The sequence below is a fragment of the Pristiophorus japonicus genome, chromosome 15, assembly GCF_044704955.1.
Source record: "Pristiophorus japonicus isolate sPriJap1 chromosome 15, sPriJap1.hap1, whole genome shotgun sequence".
Lineage (NCBI taxonomy): Eukaryota > Metazoa > Chordata > Chondrichthyes > Pristiophoridae > Pristiophorus > Pristiophorus japonicus.
In genome coordinates, this window is record NC_091991.1 from 23,579,331 (window position 1) to 23,602,040 (window position 22,710).

The 22,710-nt window shown below is 46.4% G+C and overlaps 1 protein-coding gene across 1 annotated transcript in view; it reads left to right on the forward strand.

Annotated features, from left to right (window-relative positions):
* Nucleotides 1-387: 387 nt before the first annotated feature.
* The window catches only part of tmem117 (transmembrane protein 117), a 408,913-nt gene continuing 386,590 nt past the window's right edge, over nucleotides 388-22,710 (forward strand). Inside the window, exon 1 of the mRNA XM_070901596.1 lies at nucleotides 388-512. Coding sequence (XP_070757697.1) covers nucleotides 395-512 — 118 coding nt within the window. The 5' untranslated portion in view covers nucleotides 388-394. The remainder of the gene's footprint in view (nucleotides 513-22,710) is intronic.

The following is a 22,710-nucleotide window of genomic DNA, read 5'->3' on the forward strand; positions in this document are numbered from 1 at the left end:
AGTGTTTTAAAATTTTAAAATAATTACTTAGTGACAATGCAGCTTTAACTGATTAGCTTGGAAGAGCGACAGCCCCTCCTTTTGCAAAGATGCTTACTTATACAGTCCAGAAATAACACATGCCTCACATGCTTGGGGAACTTCTATAAATAACAATAATTTAAAGAGTGCGGCTTTATAAACCTGAAAATCTCCAGCTGCTTGAGTAAAAAATAGCTCCTTGAAATACAAGCTAAATATTGGATTTGTGGAAAATGAAAGGAACAGTAAAGGGTAAGTGTTTGATTGAAGCAAATGACTCAGCCCAGAGGTTCTGCTTTCGTACAACAAAATCCTGGATGAAACAAGGGGCCAGTGCACGGCAGGCTGCATGACCACACTGTGACTGCTACAAATGCACCAGTCTGATTCAGCCCAGAGCACAGAGACAACAGAAGGGATAAAGGAAAGCTTTGTAAAAGACAAGGACATGAATCAGGACGGCAGAAAATGCAGGAATTTGAACATGAAAGGTAAGGGAACAGGCCGTCAAAACCAGTGGTTTAAATCTCAATTTTACCAAAGTAAATAGAGCAAATAAACCTTGAGTTGGATGGATATTTGATTTAAAGTAAAATAGGCCCTAATATCATTACTGGCTCAGGCTATCACTAAGTAGCATGCTAACAGCTGTCCTTGTCAAATTCTATTTTATGTAGCAATTGTTATGAGAACTGGATCTGTACATATACATTAAAGCAAGTAATACAGTGCACAACAGTTTTGTGGGAAATTAAAAAAAATATACATGGTGATCTGAACCTATTTTAGATTTAACTAGGCTAAGCTTTGGAACAATTTTATCAACCTGTTAAAACAAATATCAAAAAGGCAGCAGATTAAACTGACAAAAGCTAGGAAATAGTCCAGATTTTTATGGGAATGATTATTTAAATGATGTATTTGGACAAGTATAGATTAATTCACCTAAAAGCGCATGATAATGGGAAAACTATTAATTTATGGAACAGTTTAGACTTGTCAAGTTACTGTAGGCCCAGTTCATAGGTAGTCTGCAACTAATCTATTGTTAAATGAACAAGTTTAAGAACAGTACTTTGAGAAAAAAAAACGCATTGCATTTGATGTTTGTAATGAATATTGATTAGGTTTCTATAAACAGAGGAATCTTTCACTGGGCATTGCATAGCTGCCTTTTGTGGCCATACAATAGACAAAAGGGCTCAATTGTGTCATCATGCACCTTATCAGCCCCTGATTGTATATGATACATTTAGCCCTTTTAAAAAAAGATTTTTTTTTAATGCCAAACTTCTTTAGCCGCTCCTAGATACCAGCCATGGTTAGAAACATAGGAATCTACAGCGCAGAAGAAGGCCATTTCGGCCCATCGTGTCTGCGCCAGCCAACAAAGAGCCACACGGCCCTCGATCAGCAGCCCTGAAGGTTGCATATAAACCTATGCACAATAAACAATGGCGGAAAGATAAAGAGCATCTGGCCCAACCAGTCCGCCCCACACAACTGCGACACGCCTTGCACCGCAACATTCTACACTCCACCCCAACCGGAGCCATGTGATCTCCTGGGAGAGGCAAAAAAACAGATAAAAACCCAGGCTAATTGGGGAAAAAAATCTGGGAAAATTCCTCTCTGACCCATCCAGGCAATCAAAACTAATCTAGGAGATCATGCTGGCCGTATTCGATTCCCTGCAGTATCTACGCCAGCCAACAAGAGGTTATCCAGTCTAATCTCACTTACCAGCTCGAGGTCACTTCAAGTGCCCATCCAAGCACCTTTTAAATGTGGTTTCTGCATCCACCACCCTTCCAGGCAGTGAGTTCCAGACCCCCACAACCCTCTGCGTGAAGTAGCCTCCCCTCAAATCCCCTCTGACCTTCCACCAACCACCTTAAACCTATGCCCCTTCATAATTGACCCCTCCATCAAGAGAAATAGGCCCTTGCTATCCACTATATCCAGGCCTCTCAAAATTTTATACACCTCAATGAGATCTCCCCTCAGCCTCCTCTGTTCCAATGAGAGCAAACCCAGCCTATCCAAACTGTCCTCATTGTTAAGATTCTCCATTCCAGGCAGCATCCTGTAAATCTCCTCTGCACCCTCTCGTCAATCACGTCCTTCCTATAATATGGCGATCAGAACTGCACGTAATACTCCAGCTGTGGCCTAACCAATGTATTATACAATTTAAGCATAACCTCGCCTTCTTAACCACCTTATCCACCTGGCCTGCTACTTTCAAGGATCTGTGGACAAGCATTCCAAGGTCCCTTTGTTCATCTACACTTTTAAGTGGCCTACTGTTTAATGTGTATACCCTTTCCTTATTAGCCCTCCCCAAGTGTATTACCTCACACTTCTCCGAAATAAATTCCATTTGCCACTTTTCTGCCCACCTGACCAATAGATTGATATCCTCCTGCAGTCCATGACTTTCCTCTTCATTATCAACCACACAGCCAATTTTAGTGTCATCTGCAAACTCCCTATATTCCAATCTAGATCATTGATGTATACCACAAAAAGCAAGGGACCCAGTACTGAGCCCTGCGTAACCCCACTGGAAACATCCTTCCGGTTACAAAAACATCCATCAACCATTACCCTTTGCTCCCTATCTATAAGCCAATTTTGAATCCAACTTGCCACTTTGCCTTGGATCCCATGGGCCAAATTAAGTTAAGTTAAGGGTTAAGTCATGGCAGGAGAGCCCAGACCCGTGTCATGCTCCTCCTGAGCTATGTGGGAAATCAGGGTTGCTTCCAGTGTCCCTGACTACTATTTGTGCAGGAAGTGTGTCCAGCTGCAGCTCCTGACAGACTGCATTGCGGCACTGGAGCTGCGGGTGGATTCACTCTGGAGCATCCGCGATGCTGAGGATATCGTGAATAGCATGTATAGTGAGTTGGTCGCACCGCAGGTAAAGGTTACACAGGCAGATAGGGAATGGGTAACCAGCAGGAAGAGCAGTGGAAGGAAGGTAGTGCAGGGGTTCCCTGCGGTCATCTCCCTCACAACAGATATACCGTTTTGGGTACTGTTGGGGAAGATGGCTCATCAGGGGGAGGCAGCAGCAGCAGCAAGTTCATGGCACCATGGGTGGCTCTGCTGCACAGGAGGGCAGGGAAAAGAGTGGGAGAGCTATAGTGGTAGGGGATTCTATTGTAAGAGGAATAGATAGGCGTTTCTGCGGCCGCAATCAAGACTCCAGGATGGTATGTTGCCTCCCTGGCACAAGGGTCAAGGATGTCTCGGAGCAGCTGCAGGGCATTCTGGAGGGGGAGGGTGAACAGCCAGTTGCCGTGGTGCATATAGGTACCAACAATATAGGTAAAAAATGGGATGAGGTCCTACAAGCTGAATTTAGGGAGCTAGGAGTTAAATTAAAAAGTAGGAACTCAAAGGTAGTAATCTCAGGATTGCTACCAGTGCCACGTGCTAGTCAGAGTAGAAATAGCAGGATAGTTTAGATGAATACATGGCTTGAGGAATGGTGCAAGAGGGAGAGATTCAAATTCCTGCACATTGGAAAAGGTTCTGGGGGAGGTGGGACCAGTACAAACCGGACGGTCTGCACCTGGGCAGGACCAGAACCGATATCCTAGGGGGAGTGTTTGCTTGTGCTGTTAGGGAGGGCTTAAATTAATATGGCAGGGGGATGGGAATCTATGCAGGGAGACAGAGGGAAGTAAAATGGGGGCAGAAGCAAAAGGTTGAAAGGAGATAAGTAAAAGTGGAGGGCAGAGAAATCAAAGGCAAAAATCAAAAAGGGCCGCATTACAACATAATTCTAAAAGGACAAAGAATGTTAAAAAAAAAACAAGCCTGAAGGCTCTGTGTCTCAATGCATGGAGCATTCATAATAAGGGGGATGAATTAACTGCGCAGGTAGCTGTTAACGGATATGATGTAATTCGGATTATGGAAACGTAGCTCCAAGGTGACCAAGGCTGGGAACTCAACATCTAGGGGTATTCAATATTCAGGAAGGATAGACAGAAAGGAAAAGGAGGTGGGGTAGCATTGCTGGTTAAAGAGGAGATTAACGCAATAGTAAGGAAGGACATTAGCTTGGATGATGTGGAATCTGTATGAGTAGAGCTGCGGAACACCAAAGGGCAGAAAACGCGAGTGGGAGTTGTGTACTGACCACCAAACAGTAGTAGTGAGGTTGGGGATGGCATCAAACAGGAAATTAGGGATGTGTGCAATAAAAGTACAGCAATTATCATGGACGACTGTAATCTACATATAGATTGGGCTAACCAAACTGGTAGCAATACAGTGGAGGAGGATTTCCTGGAGTGTATTCGGGATGGTTTTCGAGACCAATATGTCGAGGAACCAACTAGAAAGCTGGCCATCCTAGACTGGGTGTTGTGTAATAGAAGCATAGAAACATAGAAAATAGGTGCAGGAGCAGGCCATTCAGCCCTTCTAGCCTGCACCGCCATTCAATGAGTTCATGGCTGAACATGAAACTTCAGTACCCCCTTCCTGCTTTCTCGCCATACCCCTTGATCCCCTGAGTAGTAAGGACTTCATCTAACTCCCTTTTGAATATATTTAGTGAATTGGCCCCAACCACTTTCTGTGGCAGAGAATTCCACAGGTTCACCACTCTCTGGGTGAAGAAGTCTCTCCTCATCTCAGTCCTAAATGGCTTACCCCTTATCCTTAGACTGTGACCCCTGGTTCTGGACTTCCCCAACATTGGGAACATTCTTCCTGCATCTAACCTGTCTAAACCCGTCAGGATTTTAAACGTTTCTATGAGGTCCTCTCTCATTCTTCTGAACTCCAGTGAATACAAGCCCAGTTGATCCAGTCTTTCTTGATAGGTCAGTCCCACCATCCCGGGAATCAGTCTGGTGAATCTTCGCTGCACTCCCTCAATAGCAAGAATGTCCTTCCTCAAGTTAGGAGACCAAAATTGTACACAATACTCCAGGTGTGGCCTCACCAAGGCCCTGTACAACTGTAGCAACACCTCCCTGCCCCTGTACTCAAATCCCCTCCCTATGAAGGCCAACATGCCATTTGCTTTCTTAACCGCCTGCTGTACCTGCATGCCAACCTTCAATGACTGATGTACCATGACACCCAGGTCTCGTTGCACCTTCCCTTTTCCTAATGTGTCACCATTCAGATAATAGTCTGTCTCTCTGTTTTTACCACCAAAGTGGATAACCTCACATTTATCCACATTATACTTCATCTGCCATGCATTTGCCCACTCACCTAACCTATCCAAGTCACTCTGCAGCCTCATAGCATCCTCCTCGCAGCTCACACTGCCACCCAACTTAGTGTCATCCGCAAATTTGGAGATACTACATTTAATCCCCTCGTCTAAATCATTAATGTACAATGTAAACAGCTGGGGCCCCAGCACAGAACCTTGCGGTACCCCACTAGTCACTGCCTGCCATTCTGAAAAGTACCCATTTACTCCTACTCTTTGCTTCCTGTCTGACAACCAGTTCTCAATCCATGTCAGCACACTACCCTCAATCCCATGTGCTTTAACTTTGCACATTAATCTCTTGTGTGGGACCTTGTCGAAAGCCTTCTGAAAGTCCAAATATACCACATCAACTGGTTCTCCTTTGTCCACTTTACTGGAAACATCCTCAAAAATGAGAGAGGATTAATTAGCAATCTTGTTGTGCGTGACCTCTTGGGGAAGAGTGAACATAATATGGTGGAATTCTTCATCAAGATGGAGAGTGACACAGTTAATTCAGAGACTAGGGTCCTGAACTTAAAGAAAGGTAACTTCAATGGGATGAGACATGAATTGGCTAGAATAGACTGGCGAATGATACTTAAAGGGTTGATGGTGGATAGGCAATGGCAGACATTTAAAGATCACATGGATGAAACATAGAAACAGAAAATAGGTGCAGGAGTAGGCCATTCGGTCCTTCGAGCCTGCACCACTATTCAATTAGATCATGGCTGATCATTCACCTCAGTACCCCTTTCCTGCTTTCTCTCCATAGCCCTTGATCCCTTTAGCCATAAGATCCATATCTAACTCCCTCTTGAATATATCCAATGAACTGGCATCAACAACTCTCTGCGGTAGGGAATTCCACAGGTTAACAACTTTCTGAGTGAAGAAGTTTCTTCTCATCTCAGTCCTAAATGGCTTACCCCATATCCTTAGACTATGTCCCCTGGTTCTGGACTTCCCCAACATCGGGAACATTCTTCCCGATTTGTAATTTGTAATACAGATTGAGGGTGAGGAAGTAGTGTCTCAAACGAGCGTATTATGCTTGAACAAATGGGACTACAGTGGGATGAGGGCAGAGTTGGCTAAAGTAGACTGGAAACACAGACTAAATGGTGGCACAATTGAGGAACAGTGGAGGACTTTTAAGGAGCTCTTTCATAGTGCTCAACAAAAATATATTCCAGTGAAAAAGAAGGGTGGTAAGAGAAGGGATAACCAGCCGTGGATAACCAAGGAAACAAAGGAGAGTATCAAAGTAAAAACCATGCGTATAAGGTGGCCAAGGTTAGTGGGAAAATAAAAGATTGGGAAAATTTTAAACGACAGCAAAGAATGACGAAGAAGGGAAAGATAGATTACGAAGGTAAACTTGCGCAAAACATTAAAACGGATAGTAAAAGCTTTTACAGATATATAAAACAGAAAAGAGTGACTAAAGTAAATGTTGATCCCTTAGAAGATGAGAAGGGGGATTTAATAATGGGAAATGTGGAAATGGCTGAGACCTTAAACAATTATTTTGCTTCGGTCTTCACAGTGGAAGACACAAAAACCGTGCCAAAAGTTGCTGGTCACAGGAATGTGGGAAGGGAGGACCTTGAGACAATCACGATCACTAGGGGGGGGTAGTGCTGGACAGGCTAATGGGACTCAAGGTAGACAAGTCCCCTGGTCCTGATGAAATGCATCCCAGGGTATTAAAAGAGGTGGCGGAAGTTATAGCAGATGCATTCGTTATAATCTACCAAAATTCTCTGGACTCTGGAGAGGTACCAGCGGATTGGAAAGCAGCTAATGTAATGCCTCTGTTTAAAAAAGGGGGCAGACAAAAGGCATGTAACTATAGGCTGGTTAGTTTAACATCTGTAGTGGGGAAAATGCTTGAAACTATCATTAAGGAAGAAATAGCGGGACATCTAGATAGGAATAGTGCAATCAAGCAGACGCAGCATGGATTCATGAAGGGGAAATCATGTTTAACTAATTTACTGGAATTCTTTGAGGATATAACGAGCATGGTGGATAGAGGTGTACCGATGGATGTGGTGTATTTAGATTTTCAAAAGGTATTCGATAAGGTGCCACACAAAAGGTTACTGCAGAAGATAAAGGTACGCGGAGTCAGAGGAAATGTATGAGCATGGATAGAGAATTGGCTGGCTAACAGAAAGCAGAGAGTCGGGATAAATGGGTCCTTTTCCGGTTGGAAATCAGTGGTTAGTGGTGTGCCACAGGGATCGGTGCTGGGACCACAACTGTTTACAATATACATAGATGACCTGGAAGAGGGGACAGAGTGTAGTGTAACAAAATTTGCAGATGACACAAAGATTAGTGGGAAAGTGGGTTGTGTAGAGGACACAGAGAGGCTTTAAAGAGATTTAGATAGGCAAAGCGAATGGGCTAAGGTTTGGCAGATGGAATACAATGTCGGAAAGTGTGAGGTCATCCACCTTGGGAAAAAAAACAGTAAAAGGGAATATTATTTGAATGGGGAGAAATTACAACATGCTGCAGTGCAGAGGGACCTGGGGGTCCTTGTGCATGAAACTCTTTTTGGAGTTCACCTGCAAAACATAAAACATTAAACGGTGCCACCCGACCTGGGTGACACTCCAGACATTTACAAGGCCCTTTTTTCCCCCCCCCTTTTTTTTTTGTGTTTTTTCTTTTTTTTTTTCTTTTTTTTTGGGCACTAAAATCACAATTTTTCCCCAGTGCCCCCTATAAAAGGGAAGGGGACACTAAAAGCACCGGCAATTAAAACAAATTATCTTTAAAACGTAAAATCAAATTAAAATTTGGTTGCCGGGCGTGATGATGCACTCCAGTCCCTCCGGTGCCCACCTCTTGCGGAAGGCCGCGAGCGTACCGGTGGACACCGCGTGCTCCATCTCCAAGGACACCCTGGACCGGATGTAAGAGCGGAAGAGAGGCAGGCAGTCAGGTTGAACGACCCCCTCGACCGCCCGCTGCCTGGACCGGCTGATGGCACCCTTGGCCGTGCCCAGGAGCAGTCCTACGAGGAGGCCTTCGGACCTACCCGCTCCCCTCCGCACAGGGTGCCCAAAGATCAGGAGAGTGGGACTGAAGTGCAGCCAGAATTTCAGGAGCAGCCCCTTCAAATAATGGAACAGGGGCTGCAACCTTGTGCACTCAATAAAAACATGGAACACGGACTCCTCCAGACCGCAGAAATTGCAGGCGGCCTGGGAGTCCGTGAACCGGCTTAAAAATTTGTTGCACGGCACTGCTCCGTGCACCACCCTCCAGGCCAAGTCCCCGATGAATAGTGGGAGGACCCCTGCGTAGAGTGCCCTCCATCGGGGACCCCCGCCTCCTCCGGACGGCAAGATGGTACGCCATGGCGTGTCCGGACGGCCGGCGAGGATGGCAAAGTTGAGGGTGTGCAGGAGCAGCCCGTACAGGAAACCCCTCCGCGCGGAACTGAAAGGCACGGAGGGGATTTCCCCGAGGCGGCTCAAGTTGTGAGGCGCCGGCCCCCGAGGGAGGTTCCGGGGTTTGGCGCCGATGAGGAATTCCGTCCGGACGGGGGTCAGTTCGGACGGGATCTCCCCACGTGCTTGAGCCTCCTCGATGCACCTAACGGAGTCAGGGCCCAGAGCTGTTTTTAGCGACTCGATGGCATCGGCCGCGTGGCGGACGTTGGCAGAGTTTAGGCGCCGCGCCAGCGTGTCTGGCGCCATCCAGCCCGCTCCTCCGCCATCGAGCAGGTCCCTGACCCTGGTCACCTCACCAGCCACAGCCCTCTCTTCCGACCGCCACATGAAGCCTCGGCCGTGGAGGTACGGATTCCCGAGCAGCGGCTCCTGCAGGACGGCCGCCACTCCAGCCGGCGGAGAGCTGCGCTTGGTGGAGACTTTGTTCCAGACCCTGATGAGTTCCCTGTAAAAGACAGGCAGCTCCCGGAGGGCGGTCCTGGCACCCCCCAAGTTCACAAACAGGAGCTGCGTGTCATAATTGAGGTCGAGCTGCTGGCGGAAGAAATACCTCGCCAGAGCGCACCACCTAGGAGGGGGCTCGACGTAAAGGTATCTCTGCAGGGTCTGAAGACGGAAAGTCGCGAGCTGGGCGCTGACGCACACCAACGACTGACCGCCCTCCTCAAGCGGGAGACTCAAGACCGCGGCAGAGACCCAGTGCTTCCTGTTGTTCCAGAAGAAGTCCACCAGCTTCTTCTGTATCTTGGCGACAAACGCAGGGGGAGGGGTCAAAGTGACCAGCCGGTACCACAGCATTGCGGCCACCAGCTGGTTTATGACTAGCGCTCGACCCCTGTAGGACAGCACTTGGAGCAGTCCTGTCCAGCGCCCTAGGCGAGCGGCGACCTTGGCCTCCAGCTCCTGCCAGTTCGCCGGCCAGGCTCCCTCGTCGGGGCTAAGGTAGACTCCCAGATAGAGGAGATGGGTTGTGCTCCAGGCAAAAGGCCTGAGCTCCTCCGGCAGGGAGTCCACCCGCCACTGACCCAGCAGGAGTCCGGAACATTTCTCCCAGTTGATCCTGGCGGAGGACGCGGCCGAGTAAATCTCCTGGCACTCACGCATCCTCCGCAGGTCAGCGGGATCCTCTATCGCGAGGAGCACGTCATCGGCGTAAGCCGAGAGGACGACCTCCACGCCCGGCCCTTGCAGAGCCAGTCCCGTCAACCTCGTCCGCAAGAGGCGCAGGAAAGGCTCCACGCAAACGGCGTGTAACTGGCCGGACATGGGGCATCCCTGGCGCACCCCTCTCCTAAAGCGAAGGGGCGCCGTCAAGGACCCGTTAACCTTAATCAGACACTCCGCGGCGGCGTACAAAAGTCGGATCCGGGCGACGAAATGCGTCCCGAACCCGAAAGCGCGCAGAGTTCCGAGCAGATAGTCGTGATCCACCCTGTCGAACGCCTTCTCTTGGTCGAGGGATAGGAAGGCGACCGACAGACCAGCCTCCTGGGAACAATGGATGAGGTCCCGGACCAGATGGATGTTATCGTGGATTGTCCGGCCCGGGACCGTGTATGACTGGTCAGGGTGGATCATGTGGTCCAGCACGGCACCGAGGCGAGCAGACATCGCCCTGGCGAAGATTTTGTAGTCCGTGCTGAGGAGGGAGACCGGGCGCCAGTTCTTAAGGAGGCGGAGATCGCCCTTCTTAGGCAGCAGGACGATGACTGCCCTGCGCCAAGAGAGGGGCATCTCCCCGGTCGCCAGACTTTCCCCCAGGACCCGCGCGTAGTCGCTCCCCAGGACGTCCCAGAACGCCCTGTGGAACTCCACGGTCAGCCCGTCCAGCCCCGGGGATCCTTGTGCATGAATCCCAAAAAGTTAGTTTGCAGGTGCAGCAAGTAATCAGGAAGGTGAATGGAATGTTGGCCTTCATTGCAAGAGGGATGGAGTACAAAAGCAGGGAGGTCCTTCTGCAACTGTATAGGGTATTGGTGAGGCCGCACCTGGAGTACTGCGTGCAGTTTTGCTCACCTTACTTAAGGAAGGATATACTAGCTTTGGAGGGGGTACAGAGACGATTCACTAGGCTGATTCCGGAGATGAGGGGGTTACCTTATGATGATAGATTGAGTAGACTGGGTCTTTTCTCGTTGGAGTTCAGAAGGATGAGGGGTGATCTTATAGAAACATTTAAAATAATGAAAGGGATCGACAAGATAGAGGCAGAGAGGTTGTTTCCACTGATTGGGGAGACTAGAACTAGGGGGCACAGCTTCAAAATACGGGGGAGCCAATTTAAAACTGAGTTGAGAAGGAATTTCTTCTCCCAGAGGGTTGTGAATCTGTGGAATTCTCTGCCCAAGGAAGCAGTTGAGGCTAGCTCATTGAATGTATTCAAGTCACAGGTAGATAGATTTTTAACCAATAAGGGAATTAAGCGTTACGGGGAGTGGGCGGGTAAGTGGAGCTGAGTCCACGGCCAGATCAGCCATGATCTTGTTGAATGGCGGAGCAGGCTCGAGGGGCTAGATGGCCTACTCCTTTTCCTAATTCTTATGTTCTTATGTGGTGTATTTGGACTTTCAAAAGGCTTTTGAAAAGGTCCCACACAAGAGATTAGTGTGCAAAATCAAAGCGCATGGTATTGGGGATAATGTATTGACGTGGATAGCGAACTGGTTGACAGACAGGAAAGCAGAGAGTCAGAATAAACGGGTCCTTTTCAGAATGGCAGGCAGTGACTAGTGGGGTACCGCAAGGTACAGTGCTATGACCCCAGCTATTTACAATATACATTAATGATTTAGACGAAGGAATTGAATGTAATATCTCCAAGTTTGCAGATGACACTAAGCTGGGTGACAGTGTGAGCTGTGAGGAGGATGCTTAAGAAGCTGCAGGGTAAATGGGACAGGTTAGGTGAGTGGGCAAATGCTTGGCAGATGCAGTATAATGTAAATAAATGTGAGGTTATCCACTTTGGTGGCAAAAACAGAAAGGCAGAATATTATCTGAATGGTGACAGATTATGAAAAGGGGAGGTGCAACGAGACCTGGGTGTCATGGTAAATCAGTCATTGAAAGTTGGCATGCAGGTACAGCAGGCGATGAAGAAGGCAAATGGTATGTTGGCCTTCATAGTGAGAGGAATTGAGTATAGGAGCAGGGAGGTCTTACTGCAGTTGTACAGGGCCTTGGTGAGGCCACACCTTGAATATTGTGTTCAGTTTTGGTTTCCTAATCTGAGGAAGGACATTGTTGCTATTGAGGGAGTGCAGCGAATGTTCAGCAGACTGATTCCCAGGATGGCAGGATTGACATATGAAGAAAGACTGGATCGGCTGGGCTTATATTCACTAGAATTTAGAAGAATGAGAGGGGATCTCATAGAAACATATAAAATTCTGATGGGATTAGACAGGTTAGATCCAGGAAGAATGTTCCCAATGTTGGGGAAGTCCAGAATGAGTTGTCAAAGTCTAAGGATAAGGGGTAAGCCATTTGCGACCGAGATGAGGAGAAACTTCTTCACTCAGAGAATTTTGAACCTGTGTAATTCTCCACCACAGAAAGTTGTTGAGGCAGTTCGTTAGATACATTCAGAAGTGAGTTAGCTGAGGCCCTAAAGGGATCAAGGGGTATGGAGAGAAAGCAGGAACGGGGTATTGAAGTTGCATGATGAGCCATGATCCTATTGAATGGTGGTGCAGGCTCAAAGGGCCGAATGGCCTACTCCTGCACCTATTTTCTATGTTTCTATGTTTAACCTTCATGACCAGTCTACCATGTGGGACCTTATCAAAAGCTTTGCTAAAGTCCATATATCCTCATCGACCTTCCTGGTTACTTCCTCAAAAAATTCAATCAGGTTACTCAAACACGATCTTCCCTTAACAAATCCATGCTGATGGTCCCTAATTAATCCTTGCCTTTCTAAATGTAGATTGAGAGTGATAGCACTGTGTGAGGGTGTAAACCAGCTATAGACAGTGGGAAACGTTGGAAGGTGAGAGTTAGATTATTTCCCCTACATGATGGCTCTGGGAGTTATGCTTCTATCAATCGTATTAATTAGCTGAATCCATTATCTATTTGCTTCTCTAAATGGGGTATAATGGATGGTGATTTCGATGCAGGTCCAATAGCACACCAAAGACTAATGTAAGGTGTCCATCCACTCTGGTGTCTGGGGAGCAATGTATGGTGCAGTGTACCCAGTTCACTTTATGTGGGAGGACCAAATTTGACCTTTTTGCACTGTGCCCGCTTTACATGTGTAAAATGAACGTTTAAGGATCCAAAGTGACAGACCATGCACTTCTGGCCGCTCATTCTGTTTCAGAAGTATGTCACCCACCATATTGGTAAAGGGTTCTCCGTAGATGTCCAGAACAGGTGTTTGAAATAGGCATTGGGCAAATAGGGGGCCTGGTTGAGGCCCGCTTTGCAAAATGCTGTTGTGAATGACTGCAGCAAGTACGGCGTGTGCTGCAATCGTTTTCTTCACATGGTTAGCAGTCAAACCAGCGATCCTTAGAGGGACCACGGTGCGCTGTCACTGGAACAGTAAGTTTGGACTGTTTTACTTACCTTATTGTGGAGCTGAGAGTATCAGGAGTGCTCCCCCTGACTCCAAATTTAATCCGTAAGCCGCTGGTCGTGATCGCATGTCCTCCTGCTGATTGCCTCTCCCCCACGTATGGACTCTCCTTAGATGCTTTTTAAAAATATATTTGTTCACGGTATTATGTCTGTAAGCCCGCCAGTAATGACTCCCCAAGGCAAGGTATTGTACTTGAACTGTGGTGACCTTAGTCCATTTATTGCAGCTCCTGAGTGAGGGTACAGCATGATGAGCTCCCTTTTATACCTGGTTCCTGTCGTGTGCAGGTGATCCCTAGGTCTCCACCAGTTGCACCCTCTGGTGGTACAAGCATACAGTGTGAACGTACATCCAGTAGTCTTATGTAACTGCATACTTACGTTATACAACTTCACTCTCCACTAAGTCTTGTGCCACTGGCCTTTGCATTGTGTGCTCTGGCCCTAGACTTGCGTGCCCAAAGTCCTTGCACCTTGCCTATGCTTTGGCTAGGAACTCTCCCTGTTGACCCCCAAGTCTTTATTGCCACAACATTGGGAAATGGTCAGCAGTGGACGGTTTGAGGTTGCAGTGGGGGTTGAGTGGGTTCTGGGTGTGATCCATGTGTGTCCATGGCTGCATACATCCATTTCCCCCCCCACCCCCCCTCCACCATACATAGACCATGTGTGTGGCTCAACACCTGCATGTGCATACATGTACAGAAAGAAAGAACAAAAAATACATAGGATTAATTACATCACTGTTTGGGTTCTGCAGCAGTGGAACCAGTACATTTTACAGGTAAGGTACATACGTCGTATCACAGTCTTGCCCCTGGGTTGTGTAGATGCAGGTGCGTGAGGACGCTAGTTTCAGAGTGACCAGATTGTGTCCAGGTTGTCTGATGGCGACGCTGCCAGCTGGGTGGGCTCGGATCGCTCACCTGGCTGAGTCTCCGGGCCTTTGCCGTTGCCTAGTGGTGGGCAGAGCCACAGGAGTGTGTGGCCTCCCTGTCCTCTTTTGAGGGTTGCGGTGTCTCTTTGCTGCCCTTCAGCGATAGTGGGAGCCTGGTCATCCCAGGTCCCATTGGGAAAACTGGAGGGTGCTAGCCTCTTGCTCCCGGTACTGGCCCTGGTGGCCAGAGAGGTAGAGCCGATCAGGGGCAGGGTACCGGTCGTGGTGCCTTTGCCGTCTGCTGATCGCTGGCCCTGCAGCTGGTATGCTCCCTCTGTGTGTGGCCACGTTCCCTGGGGCGCAGGCTATGTGGTCGGGTAGCCCGTTGGACTTGGGTGCTTCTGGCGGAAGATTGCCCTTGGTTTTGTCGGCATGCATGTAGAACCCGGCATCGCACATCATCACTTCATTTACTCTCACAATACATTGGTTCTGACCACAATCGCCTGACTTATCATGGTTAGTTACATTTACAATCTTGAATTTGTCAGTCACATCTCTTACATATGTATCACCGGCATCGCTGTATAAAGATTGGAACTGTCCCTTTAATTGTGATGGGTTGCCGGTCTCCTTTAAGAGGGCCTTGCAATCTTTTCCCCAATCCAGTTCACTGCTCGGCATCACGTGTTGCTCAATCAACGCTGCCCCTCGTGGTCTGGCCGCCGCCATCTTTACTTCAGGCGCTTCACCTTGTGGTTCGGGCGCCATCTTCTTTGGTGCCCGAACTACGAGGTAGGCTGCGGTGATCCTTTTCTCCCCAGGTTCTGCCATGGAAGCAGTGAAGTTGCCTTCTGCGCCGATTTTCTTCCTCCGGAGTCCTGCCATTGGAGCCTGGAAGGTGAGGTCGGGTTGTTTGGGCTGGATCATCTTGCAGTCAGGTTGAGCGGTCTGGGTCGTCTCCACACAGTCGAGTTGAGCGGCTGGTTTCTCAGGTGCTGTGCTGGATCCAACTTCGGGGCCGCGGATGATGTCGATCGCTGGAGGTTGGAGGTTTCCCATCTCCAACGGATATTTTTCATCCATCTTCTTCCTAATATCGTTGGACTATCAGCAGCAACCGTCCACAAAGGTAACTTGTGCATCGCACCGTCATGGGACACCTGGACATCCACGCTACCAACGACTGGGATGGTGTCGTTTGTATAGGTGAGCAACTTCACTTGGATCGGGATCATTTTAGGTCGTTCGACTGGATTGTCCCAGAGTTTCTCAAAGGCCACCTGATTCATCAGTGACTGGCTCGCCTCTGTGTCCACCTCCACCGTGACTGGAACCCCGTTGATTTCGACTTCCATTATCAACGGGGAACTCTCAGTGGTGCAGGTAAACACTCCGTACACCTCATCGTGGGGCTGAGCTGCCTCATGGATTCTCTCTTCATTGTCGCTGGAGTCCGGATGATCGGCTAGCTCTTCATCGACTCAGTGAGTACAATTTCTCTTGCACATTCGCTGGAGGCGGCCATTCGTGTTACAGCTTTTGCATGTATAGTCTTTATAGCGGCACTGGTGGGCCCTGTGATTTCCTCCACAGCACCAGCATAGGGTTAGCCGATTGGCCCCATGTGGCGGACTCAGGATTGTGGGACTCGGGGTTCTGTTCTCTCTTCTCTGAGAGAGACTGCTTGCAGCAGCCCTGCCTCTAAAAGGCACCAGTCGGTTCACAGTACTTGCCGGGTTAGAGTCCTGGGGGTGAGACATCCGGTCGGAATCGCAGGCCGAGATCATGAACGCCTGGCTCATGTTAATTGCCTACTGCAGGGTGACCGTGGTATCCGTAGACATCAGCTTGTGGAGTAGGCCTCGTGGCCGATTCCAATAATGAAGATGTCCCGCAGAGCTACGGTGAGGTGGTCACCAAAATCACATGGTGCAGCCAATCGTCTGAGGTCTGCAGCATATTTTGCGATTTCTTGGCCTTCGGGCCGCCGATGGGCGTAGAACTGGTGTCTGGCTGTGAGGATGCTCTCTTTAGGTTTGAGTTGTTCCTGTATCATCGTTACGAGCTCCACACATGTTTTGGTCGTTGTCTTCACTGGGGCTAGCAAGTCCCTGACGAGGCCATTGACGGTGGGCCCACAACTTGTGAGCAGGATAGCTCTGCGCTTATCAGCCAGTGAGGTCAGGTTGTCTCCCGCCAGGTCGTTCGCAATAAAGAAGTGTTCAAGCCTTTCCACAAAGGCCTCCCAATCTTCCCCATCGACGAATTGTTGAAACGTGCCAAGGTTAGCCATTTTCACGTGGAAATTTGTAATCTCGTTGCCAGTTATTATGTTTATAAGCACTCTAGTGATGACTCCACAAGGCAAGGTATTGTACTTGAACTGTGGTGACCTTAGTCCATTTATTGCAGCTCCTGAATGAGGGTACAGTATGGTGAGCTCCCTTTTATACCTGGTTACCTGTCGTGTACAGGTGACCTCTAGATCTCCACCAGTTGCACCCTCTGGTGGTATAAGCATAGTATGTACAGTGTGAAGGTACATCCAGTAGCCTTATGTAACTGTACATTGAGTGTACAGGGAGTATACATGGGATGTGGGCATCACTAGCAAGGCCGGCATTTATTGCCCACCCCTAATTTCCCTTGAGAGGTGGTGATGAACCGCCTTCTTGAACCACTGCAGTCTGTCCTGCTGCCCCAGGATGGGTGAGTTTCCTCTGGGGCCGTGACTGGCACCGGCAGCTTGCTGACAATAAGCAAATGAGGCTGGCAGATCAATTTGCCGCCAGCCTCATTAGGTGTGTAGTCTGTGTGCTACACCAGGGCCATGCCCCAATTCGGGCAAAATCCAATTTCCAGGCCATTGTCGCTAAAGAAACATGTCTTTTATTAACTTTTTGTCAGTTTTAATTTAGCGCATTGTTTTCAGCATATTTCCCTTGAAGAGAACAGTTGTTTAAGCTAGCATGATCAGTTACCATTTTTGTCAAATAACATATCATCTTAAATGGATATGTTTCATGATTGATGATTTCAATTGCCACCATAAAAATAATGAAGAATTTTAATACAGTTTTTATTGGAATGGTGCTAATAATCTATATGCAGCCATTTTTCTTTGAAAGTCATATCCATTCAGTTTGCAATGGAGAAACGAGTAATCCCACCGCTCCACGTATGCTCCTGAATCTCTTTGTGAGATTGCACTGTTCTTCTGGTAATTCTCTGAGGAAAGCTGAATCTTCCCAGGGAGGTAATATTTCAATGGTATTGCTGTTGGCTGGCACTTGAAATGATTTGCTTTTATTGTTAAGAAATGTTAATCAGTTGCAACCACAAGCACACAGAATGAGAAAGTATCCAACAGCCACCCTTTAAATCAGGGGTTTATGTGTACAAGCCCTAATATAGGATTTGAGCACATAAGCTGGACTGGCACTCCAGTGCAATCAAATGGTTGGAAGTGCTATTCCTTGGATGTGACATTAAACTGAGAACCCATCTATCTGTTCTAGCCAATGTTCCTCTCTCAATAGACAGTGAAAGTAATCATTCTCTCATTGCTGTTTGTGGGATCCTGCTATGTGGAATATAGTTGTCGTATTTGTCTGTAGAACACCAGTCACTACACTCCAAAATAGTAATTCACTGTGTGAAGGACATTGAGATGTTTCTGAGATCATCATCATAGGCAGTCCCTCGAAATCGAGGAAGACTTGCTTCCAATCTAAAAGTGACTTCTCAGGTGACGGTACAATCCAATACGGGAATTACAGTCTCTGTCATAGGCTGGACAGACAGTGGTTGAAGGAAAAGGTGGGTGGGGAGTCTGGTTTGCCACACGCTCCTTCTGCTGTCTGCGCTTGGTTTCTGCATGCTCTCGGCGATGAGACTCGAGGTGCTCAACATCCTCCCGGATGCTCTTCCTCCACTTGGGGCGGTCTTGGGCCAGGGATTCCCAGATGCCAGTGGGGATATGCAAGCTATGAAGCTATGTTGCAAACTCCTTTAAAGTTGCCAGTGGTCATATCCAATAAAACACCAATTAGCACAGCTGACTGTTACTTGGTCTACATTCAAGTACTGTTTTGTTGACATGTTAAGAGAAATGCCAAATGAAATAGTTTACTGTACAACAGGGCTGATTAGAACAGTTTGCAGCAGAAAGTTGCTTCCTCAAACCGGCATTCTAGTCACCAGGGTTGGACAAAGCAGATAATATCTCCTGGTGCACAGCACCACATGCTATTCAAACAACTTGCTTTTGGCGCAAAACCCTTCTTCAAGGAAAGTTGCGCTGACACAATAACACAGAGGTGGAACAGCTTTGGTAGTTAGGGTACTAACAGTCTTAACTCAATTTCAAGTCCCAATATGAAAAGACTCTCCATTAGTTCACATGTGGTAGAAGAAGAAGGTCCACCATCACCTTTTTAGGGCGACAATGATGGTCAATAAATGCAGCATTGCCAAGGTCGCACACAATTCAAATAAAGAAAAACGGAGATCCGAACAGTGTGATTGTCAAATAGGCCCCAAACATTGGTGGAGATAATTAAATTAATTTCTAACATTGGAACTGAATCTTAGCATTCCTCCTCCTGGGAAGGATAGAGTCACTTGTCACAACACTGTGGATAAGGCAGAATTGTTGAAAGCTGTAAATTCTTCAGGTCAATTAGAAGTCAACAAATTGCATGTAAATGTCAGTCTTCAGTTTAATGATTGGTATTTTTTTAAAAGGTTGTTTTGTATCTGTAACAAAATATAAAATTTCGAGTTTTATGGATGCATGTTATACTTTAATTTATACACTTGCAAATCTCCCATGGCACTGCTCATTCTAAGTCAGGGGATATACTGTTTTGTAAGGACAGGAACATTGTACCTTGTAACACATCGTGTTATTCTGCTGCCAAATTACAGGCTTATATTCCTTTTCGGCTGCAAAGTCTAATTAATGTTCATTGAAAGGTTAATTGCTGATCAGGCTAGAAATAAAAAAAAACTCTGGCTTTGTTTGTAGAAAAGCTATTTACGAGCCTGCAGACATTGTGGCTCCAATATTTTTTGTTCGTTGAGTGTTTTTCTGTGCTTTGCAAATGACTGACTTGATCCTTTATTTTTTTAAAGTATTACACAGAAATTTGCATCAGGCAAAAGTCCAAAGTGTGATGGACTGGAATTGCATACATACGTAAAGGACTTATAATATTCTAGATTTGTATAGATTTCTCCCCATCTATTGGTAGCAAATTCCCCAAAATTATCCTTTCAATGAATGAAGTTGAAATTGAGTTCAAACAAATGTTGGCTGGACAGTGACAGTATAGATGGATGCGCTGACAGGCTTAATTGAGTACTCACTACATTGGTTTTGTAAGATTGGTGTGGCCATTTAGATACCAGAATATTGACGCTTAAGAAAAGTAGCTGCTCGTAAGAGTTTAAGGCTGACTGGCATAGCTCATCTATGTGTGATTGACCACAGACACAGTCGGAGGCCTGCAGTTAATGTTCCGCACCAGTAGAAATTTCCTGAGCTTTGGGGAAAATCAGATTTGATAGGATGGAAAGGTTGCTGCAGTTGAATGGCGCTCACCATTGGTGAGCAGTGTCATAAAGAATAATGTTGTTTTATCCATCAATTCACAAATGGCAGAATGAAATGTCATTTGACCGTCGGTAATGTGTGGATTGCCAAATTTTAAAAACACAGCAACATTTTTTGGGAGTCTGCCTCAGCGGCAACTTGTGCTTGGAGGGCTTTTCCATCACAGAGTGAATACGTAAACAGATGTATTTTGTCTGAACCAGTGAAAAGGCATTGGATGCTCCAATGCCACAAAGTGACCAGTTCACAAGTGCCCCCTCAGGAGGGTACCGCTAAAATAACTGGTTCTATTACACCAGCGCACATGATCAACCTGAAAAAAGTGTTTGATTAAATAAACATTGAGTATACGGTAACCTCTCCAGACACATATATACCAAACAAAATTGCCCCGTTGTTCACTACGTCCTGACTGAATGGAATTTTGGTGAGTGAGAGCCAAGATCTATCAGTTGGAACACTAGTTTGAGTGCTGGGTTGCTGTATTGAAGTTAACAACAAACCTTTTTAAGATAGGCCCATTTCACAATTAGTATATTTAACTGTTAGTCACAGTTTCCCATGGCTGCCCCAACCAGCTGTTTCAATAATTGACAGATCTACAGGAGTGATTAAGTCAGCAGTATACTTGGTTTTGTTATCGGCTGTATTCATTAACCCAGATCTCCCGATTGAAATTTCAGTAGCCAGTGACAATTGGAAAGAGCCTGGCATAGTTGACTGTTCATTTGAAAAAACTCTTCATCATCAAGGTATTGCAGGAAACACTTATGTAAAATGTCGCAGATGTATAACTGGGTGGAACTGGTGTAAGCGATAAGGTAGCAATTTGATCAACCTGTTCCAATTATGTCATAGACCTTAAGAGCAAAGTCATGGACAGAACTTGAACCAATGACAGCCTTTGACTCACGCTGTATATATTTGAGGTCGGGGCAAAGGAGCGGCGACAGACTGTGGAGGGACTTGATCGGGGCCCAGGAGAGGCGTGAGTTCGGGGCCAGGGGCCCAGGGGCAGCACGGGCCAGCCCACACTGCGATATGGTTCGTGCAGCAGAGCAGGTCTCCAGTCATCTTGGGTAATCCTTGCCATTGGACCAAGACCTAGCTCTGTCAAGCCCGTGTGGTGGCTGGTGTGCAACGGCCACCACACATTAAAAAAATCCACGCACAGGCATCTTCCACCTTTCAGGGTGTAGCTCAGGACCTGGAGTTTTAGATCCTTCATTGGAACACCTGTGAACTTATCCTTTTTTGGCGTGGAAGCAAGTCATCCTCATTTCGAGGGACTGCCTATGAAGATATTTTTAACCCAACAGATTAAGATTGTAATAATCTATACTGATTACAAATGAGGAAGACCATTTGGACCACATTAGTTTATTCATCTAGAAGCACCTCACAACCACTTCTCCAGTGCAGCATCAAATTGTTTCTTAAATGTATCCAGGGTTTGTACTTACACCACTCTATTCCAAGTGTTGATCACTCTCTGCATGAAGGAGAACTTCTTGGTATCAGTCGTAAAATTATGTTTTATTGGCTTGGACCTATGTCCTCTTGCCCTACTCCCACAATTCAATTTAAAGTAATATTGCAGTTATTCATTTTCCATACCATTTGCTATATTATATAACTACATAAAATCACCGCAAATGCCTCCTTCCCAGGCTGAAAGCCCGAGAGTCTCTAATACTTTCTCATATCTCCCACCCTTGACACCAGTGATCTGCCTTATGGTGAATCTCTGCACTGCCCCCAGCATTCAAATGTCTCTCTTGTGTCTCGGCAATCCAAACTGGACACAATGCTCAAGGTGTGACTGCTGTATAATTTGATCATGACTTCCTCTGACTTATATTCAACCGTTTTGGCTATTGACAGTGTTGAAACTGCAATGATTTAAGGCTGGAGGGAATTTTAAGTAAACAGTAGATTCAAAGAATTTCAGTCTTAGGAGTTATGAAGGGGAGTCTGAATTGATTCAAGTTTGTTCTACAACTTATAATTTCCATGTTAGTTTAGGATTTCTGTGTTGTACGTTGTTGAAAACTGTTTGGTGATTGATTTTCTTTTATTATTTTTTTGTGATTGAGACATATCTAAGTGGCAGGAAAGGGTACATGAAAAAGCTGTAAAATAAATGTGGAACAAAGCAGAGGCACATTGCCCATATTTATTTGCAAGTATATCTTGCATTTCTAGCTCTTTCCTGCAGTGTTTACGCTTTCCTCTTCCAATTGTTGTCTTTTTTTGATATCTGTTGCCTCCTAATTATAGTGTGCAATCAGCCAGTGTTGACTGGTGTCTCCCAATTCATATTCAGGGCACAAAAGCAAAATGCTGCGGATGCTGGAATCTGAAATAAAAACAGAAAATGCTGGAAATTCAATAAGATCATGGATGATCTGATCGTGACTCAGCTCCCCATAACCCTTTACTCCCTTATCGCTCAACAATCTGTCTATCTCCGCCTTAAATATATATTTTTTCAAAAATATATTTTATTCATATAAAATTTTCACAATACACTGGAAAATAGTTCAGTACCTTGCGGTCAGCAATTCCATACAATTCGTTTGGATGCTGACAGCAGTTCCATACAATGCACTAGCGTGCATTTCATTTCAAGGTACAGTTTAGTACAATCCGTAAATCACGTTACATGTAGTACTGTGCAAAGGAGGGTATTCCATGGAGCAGATGAGAACAGGTTTACATTAGATTCCAGGATACATTTCAATGCCAATCACGAATCATGTTAGATATAGCACTGTGCAGATGAAAGCAGTACACGGAATGGATGAGAATACATTTACATTTCTTTACAAGTTACTAAACAGTGCAGAGACGTTCATTATACATGGCACAACACAGGTGTTTTTCAGTACATGGT